Below are 6272 nucleotides of genomic sequence, written 5' to 3'. Positions count from 1 at the left end.
ATCCACAGCAAACAGCATCAGCAAATCGTGGGCCGGCCCAACATAGATCTGTGGGGGGTGGTCGGTGGCTGCTATACACCGACCAGGTCGGTGTAAAGCAGCTCCCAGGACGGGAAAACCTATACACCGACCAGGTCGGTGGCTACCGGCCACCGCACACCCCTGGTCGGGTATGGGCCAGGCCCAGTTCGCTCTCTTTTTCGGTTTTCTGTTTCGTTTTTCGTTTTTTTCTTTTTCTTTTTCTTTTCTGTTTTCTTTCTTATTTTGTTTTTCTTTCTTCTTTTTGTTCAAACTATAAATAATTCAAATTTCAAAAATGTTCAAAGTCAAAAAGTGTGCAAATTCGAAATTTGTGCAAATTCGAAAATCGTTCAATTTTTGAAATTTGTTCAAATTCAAAAATCGTTCAATTTTCAAAATTTGTTCAAATCGAAAATCGTTCAATTTCAAAATTTGTTCAAATTCGAAAAATCGTTCAATTTTTGAAATGTGTTCAAATTCGAAAATCGTTCAAAATCAAAATTTGTTCAAATTCGAAAAATGGTTCAATTTTCGAAATTTGTTCAAATTCGAAAATCGTTCAATTTCAAAATTTGTTCAAATTCGAAAAATCGTTCAATTTTCGAAATTTGTTCAAATTTGAAACTGTTCAGATTTAAAACAGAGAAAAATGAGAAAAGAAAAAAGAAAAACAAACTTGGGCTGGCCCATCCGCACCGAATCCACAGCAAACAGCATCAGCAAATCGTGGGCCGGCCCAACATAGATCTGTGGGGGGTGGTCGGTGGCTGCTATACACCGACCAGGTCGGTGTAAAGCAGCTCCCATCGCTCGTTAGCGATGGTTTGTTGGCATCGCTAACACGTGAACTCTAATTGGGCTTGGCCCATATGGTTCGGTTGTGTCGGGAACACTAAAGATGTAAGCAACGTCATGTTCCGTACGAAGAACATACACAGTTGAACAAAAATTCAGATTCGAAATTTGCCTAGATTTTAAATTTTCCCAAATTCGAAATTTCTTTAGATTTGAAATTTGCTTAGATTTCAAATAAACCCAAATTTGAAATTTGCTTAGATTTCAAATTTGCTCAGATTTGAAATTTTCTCAGATAAAAATTTGCTTACTTTGAAATTTGCTTGAATTTGAAATTTGCTTAACTTTAAAATTAGCTTGAATTTTAAAAAATGAAATTTCAAAATTTTGTTCCAAAAAATTTAGAATTTTCAAAAACGATAAATGAAACAGAGAAAACAAAAAAAAAACTGCAGAAAACCGAAGGCCGTGGGCCAGCAAGGTCTCGCTGCGTGCGGAGCGTATTGGCTCCCGCACTGCAGCGATGAATATGTTTCGCCGAGCCCACAGGGCTAGGTCAAAGCAACGTCCGGGCCGGCCTATTCCCATCTTGTTAGGAAATGACGGCTTGGAGCTTCTACGGACTGGAAGGCCTTTCAGCAGTATTCCGTTTGGGTCTGGAGTATGGAAAGATGAAGCCCATTGATGAACCCAGTCTTTTTCAGTGATGCAGTGCCAACTGCCACGCCACCCTCATCACCGATTCCCTTCAAACCATGGACTAGGTAAAACCACGATCACAATTCACAAGACTTCTCACCACCAGTCAGGAAAAAAATATTCTTTACAAACCACGACATCACTCAAAGACAATCAGGCATCTGTTATGTCATAATCATCTCAGACTCCAAGTACAACGACAAAACAAAGATTAAAACAGGAGATGCGGCTCAAAAGCATCGCCATCCAATCCAATATAATAACCCCACGCCTAACCTCACCACGCACCGATGATTGGATCCCATGCTTGGAGGCGACACCATGCCTTGCTTGCATTGCATGGACAAGGGCCCGAATTCGAGATCCCAAAGGCCGGGACGGTGCCACGCCTTTTCCTGTCAATTTGCCAAGTTCACCGGCGACGTGCGATGCATTACTAATGTTTGCATTCCATTGCTGTTGGCGATGCGACTTGGCTGCCCTTTCTTGACTCGACACCAACATGGTGTTTCGACAATAGACCTTAATTTCCTCTCCAAATAGAAGAACACCCGAATTTCCTGGCGGTGGTACTACAAGGTATGATTAACTTAATAGCACTACGATACTAACCTCCTGTCAGATTTATGTCAGCAAGGAGCATTGTCTCCTCACAGGGACAAAATACATATGCAGAAATCAGGTGAACAGACAAGGGGTGGATCCACCACAGCTTTAAGAAACGAAGAGCGTATACTGCATTCAAAAGCGCTTTACTGCATTCCCCAAATGTAAGCTTTTTAGAAAAGAGGAGCTAGCTTCAGAGAGCATGTACCTGGGATTCGGGGCTCGAAATCATCTCCCGCTTCATTCTTCAGAAAGACCTTGATATGCTCAACCTGTTTCAGGAAGACACTGCCATCAACAAAGTAATACTACTACTCCTATGAAATACTATTGAGTTGGTGGAATTAACTCGCAGCCTTTATTACAATTGTCTCACGGCCTTGATTCCACTACCTGATCGATGAAACGACAATGTGAGGAAACATGAGAGTGTATCAGCATTCTGTGAACTGCTGAGAGGTATCCCCACATGGCCATATTAACTTCTCACATGATTCAGGCAGACAGGCACATCACCATGAACAGAGACTCATTCACAAATGATGGAACAAGGCTCTGTGTTTCCCTTCCAAGCTAAAGCAGCATCAACGAATAGTTACTTCACACGACAGCATCTTTCTTACCACAGTGCTGCTGAACCAGTTAACCAGTCACTATACTGTTTGTCCATTTAACATAGAAATCAGGAAATAGCAATGTCTTGCATGAAGAAACAGGCATCCCTACAGGTCACAGCTTGAGAATTAGCTAATTGATCATATCAAAAGATAGCACACACGAATTCCAAGTCATGCAGCTGGAGTAAAACAAACAAAATACAGAAAATACCAGAGCAACAAAACTGATATACCTCTAAATCTTGCAAGGATTTACAGAGCATTATTGGGCCAACAAAACAAACAAAAATTCTAGTATGAGAAGTGTATCTATAGAGACAAAGCAACGGCTATATGTCATTTTTTTTTCTCAAACACACTTTTGGTGGCACCGATTCTTACAACTGTAGGGGCTGGATCATCAAGAACATACACGATCACCAAAACTACAGCGTCTAGGGAACTTTTAACAACGTATTTGCATCAGAGAACCCTCAGCGAGGACAGCTCTTTTGCTCCCTTCATCTCATCTCTAAGAGCAGCTAGTTGTACGGTCTAACTCTGACCTCCTCGTTCGATTTTCCAAGAATTCTTGGCTGCTTCAGCAGATGAATCGCTAGAGTCTGCGCCTTTGTCCTTGGGCTTGGAGAAGAACGGATCCCATTCATGAGCTCCGATTGTTCGCTGCCCTTCTTCTAACAGAGCATACTTCCAGCTGTTCTCTTCAACAAAATCTTTATCTTCGCTGTTCGAGATGATATCTCTTCTCATCTGCGTCACTTTGTTAATGATCGCTCCTACCGAAACATCAAATGCATCCTTGAGGGTTTCCAGCTTCGACCTTGGATCAGCATATATCACCCTTGGTATGAGATTGATAACCTCTTCCCTCATCTGCTTGACAACCTCTGGATGGATACTTCTTAGTATCTCCTCAATGCTGACATTTCCGTTACGGACGCCAGCTTCTGGAATGAAGACGGAGTACCTCGTGTAGTTTTTCGGCAGGTGCCATGTATACTGGACATATGCTGAGCCAGGATGGAAGAAAACGGGTATGCAGCCAGCCAACATGGAGTCGAAGGCAGATCTTCTAGTGAAGGAATCGCCCTGGGGCTGCAAGCAGAACAATGAGCTCTGGAACATCTTCATGATTGCGCTTGGCGAATGGCACTTGCTCTCTCCAAGGTCACACTCCAGCAATTTACAGAAACTCGATGCCCTGCACTGGTCGATGAGCTTCCCTCGAATCGACATCGGATCACCAGGACGAGGAGCCCCTGCGAACGAGAACAACCAGGGCCTCTCCAGGCTCCTCATTCTATCTTGCCAAGCGAAAACATCGGCATCTTTGGCAGGGTGGAAGTATGTCGGATACGGTACCGCAAAGTCATTTGCACTCCATGGGCTTGACTCCACAACCAGCATGGACATATTCTTGGCGGCCGGCATGAAGAGCAGCTTGTTGCCCCAATCAGACTCTTCGTCGGTCAACCGCCTGAAATCCCATGCAATCCTTCCCCCAACCAGGAAATGGTCGCGGCCGCCCATGACATCCCACTCGGGCCTCTTCCTCAGCCAGTCCACGAGATCGTGCGACGCGGCGTCCCTCATGGAGATGTTGTACCCCCAGAGGTACCTGGCGACGTCGAAGCCGGCGTAGAAGGGCACGAAGACGGCGGCGGCGAGGGAGGAGTCGTTGGTGAGGCACTGGTACTGCTTCATGCGGTTGCCGAAGATGACGTCGACGGCGAACTGGTTGGTGGCGTGCCAGCCGGTGTTGGAGAAGACCCCGTCTTGGTTGTCGAGCGGCGGGCCGAGCCCGTCGTTGCTCATGAACTTGCACATGTTGGTCCAGAGGCTGAGGCGCTGGCACTCGCGCAGCATGTCCTCGTTGAAGCGCGGCGGCAGCTGGTGCACGTAGATGTACCGGCCCCCGCACGGGTCGCTCGCGTTCTCCGCCGTCCTGAGCGCGCGCTGGAACGGGTACTCCTTCGGGGGGGCCTGGGCGACGGCCGAGGGCTCCTCGTCCTTGGGGAGGGTTGCAGTGGCAGGGGGTGGGTCCGAGGCGAGGGCGGCGGGGTTGGAGACGCGGTGGTCCGGGAGGTCGTGGTGGCGCGCAATGCGTGCCTGGGTGGCGACGGCGACGGGCGGGCCGTCGGGGTCGGTGGCGAGGACGGAGAAGTGGAAGTAGAAGATGAGGACCCAGAAGACGACGCAGAGCGTGGCGAGGAAGCAGAGGCGCGACTGCGGCGCCTTCCCGCCGCCCTTGTCCGCGTCGTCGTGGTGGGACGGCAGCACGGAGCGCCGCCTCATTTTAGATGCCCGCCCTCGCGCTCGCGCCGCCGCCGACCCAGCAGCCGCCGCCGCACCGACACCCGATCCGCAATCGCAGGCCAGCGCCGTCACCGGTCAGGGCCCCGCCGCATCAGCGCCGGGAACACCTCCAGCGGCCCGCGGAGATGGGAATCCGGAGCGGAGCACGGCGCGGAAGAAACGGATCGGCGGGCCGTGCGGACGGGTGGAGGTTTTGGTTTTGGTTTTGATTTTGATTTTGGTTTTGGGGGAGTGGAGGAAGGAGGGAGAGGCTTATTATTGGGAATCGTCGCCAAGATTTTGGTCGCGGCCGGCCGGTGTGGGATTTTCTTCGATTTGTGGGTGCGTCTTATTTTTTGGCGGAATGGGCAGACATGGGAGGAATAAATGTGGGGAGACGTGGCACCCGGCAACGAGGCCGTCCTCTGCTGCGGGGGGCATGGCATCATGGGAAGGAGTGTCGGTAGGGAGGAGGAAAAGGGGAAGGTATGAATAACCTGAGGGCGTTTTTGGACATCAAATTTTGTTTTTCATGATCAATCGAATTGTTGTGGTAAGGTAGAAAAAAATAGTGGAATGTCAATCCATTTGGTTCAAAAAATGATCTAAAAAAGGATGTCCAAGATTTGTCAAAACTCGGTGTTTAGACAAACTTTTGATATCCTTTTATAGACAGAAGTGGTACATGATTTGGTGTAGTGGCTTGTCGGCGGGAAGGAGAAACATGATGCTACAAGAATGAACAGGGTCGTTCTTAGTTTTTCTTTTAAAGGTGTATCAATTCCTTTCCAGTGTTGGAATGAGACAGGGGCGAGCAGTGGTGGCAACAATAATTGAAAGGACTTTCACAGTGACCAAGTTTATCAAGACCGAGCTATGTCTATAATGGCTTCTTGACGAGTTGATGATGTATTGCATCGAGCGAGTGATATTCAAAAGTATTAATTGATAGAATTATCGAAGATTTTCCAACAAAAAAAAACTAGAGCTTTGTTATCGTCTAGGACTTCTATATGTCGTTAAAGGTTCATTACTGATATGATTTTAGGTTCTAATTATATTCAGATATGTTTCTATTTCTATTTTATTGAGTGGCAGTGTTAGAATCATATATAGCATTAATGTTTTAGGACTATTTTTAATTGAATCATTCTATTAAGTTTGCCCTACCTTGGTTTTTTGTCCTTCACCACTAGATGATACGCGGCGTTACTGAAAGGATATATATCCGGTAAATCT

At 46.9% G+C, this 6272-nt stretch overlaps 1 protein-coding gene across 1 annotated transcript; it reads right to left on the bottom strand.

Annotated features, from left to right (window-relative positions):
• Positions 1–2964: 2964 nt before the first annotated feature.
• LOC124695569 (xyloglucan galactosyltransferase KATAMARI1 homolog) lies at positions 2965–5033 on the bottom strand. Its single transcript, XM_047228399.1, has one exon. The coding sequence runs from the start codon at positions 5031–5033 to the stop codon at positions 3273–3275; it is 1761 nt and encodes a 586-aa protein (XP_047084355.1). The 3' UTR covers positions 2965–3272.
• Positions 5034–6272: the final 1239 nt, after the last annotated feature.

The sequence above is a fragment of the Lolium rigidum genome, chromosome 3 (assembly GCF_022539505.1).
Source record: "Lolium rigidum isolate FL_2022 chromosome 3, APGP_CSIRO_Lrig_0.1, whole genome shotgun sequence".
Taxonomy (NCBI): Eukaryota; Viridiplantae; Streptophyta; class Magnoliopsida; order Poales; family Poaceae; genus Lolium; species Lolium rigidum.
This window is presented reverse-complemented; position numbering and strand designations above follow the sequence as displayed.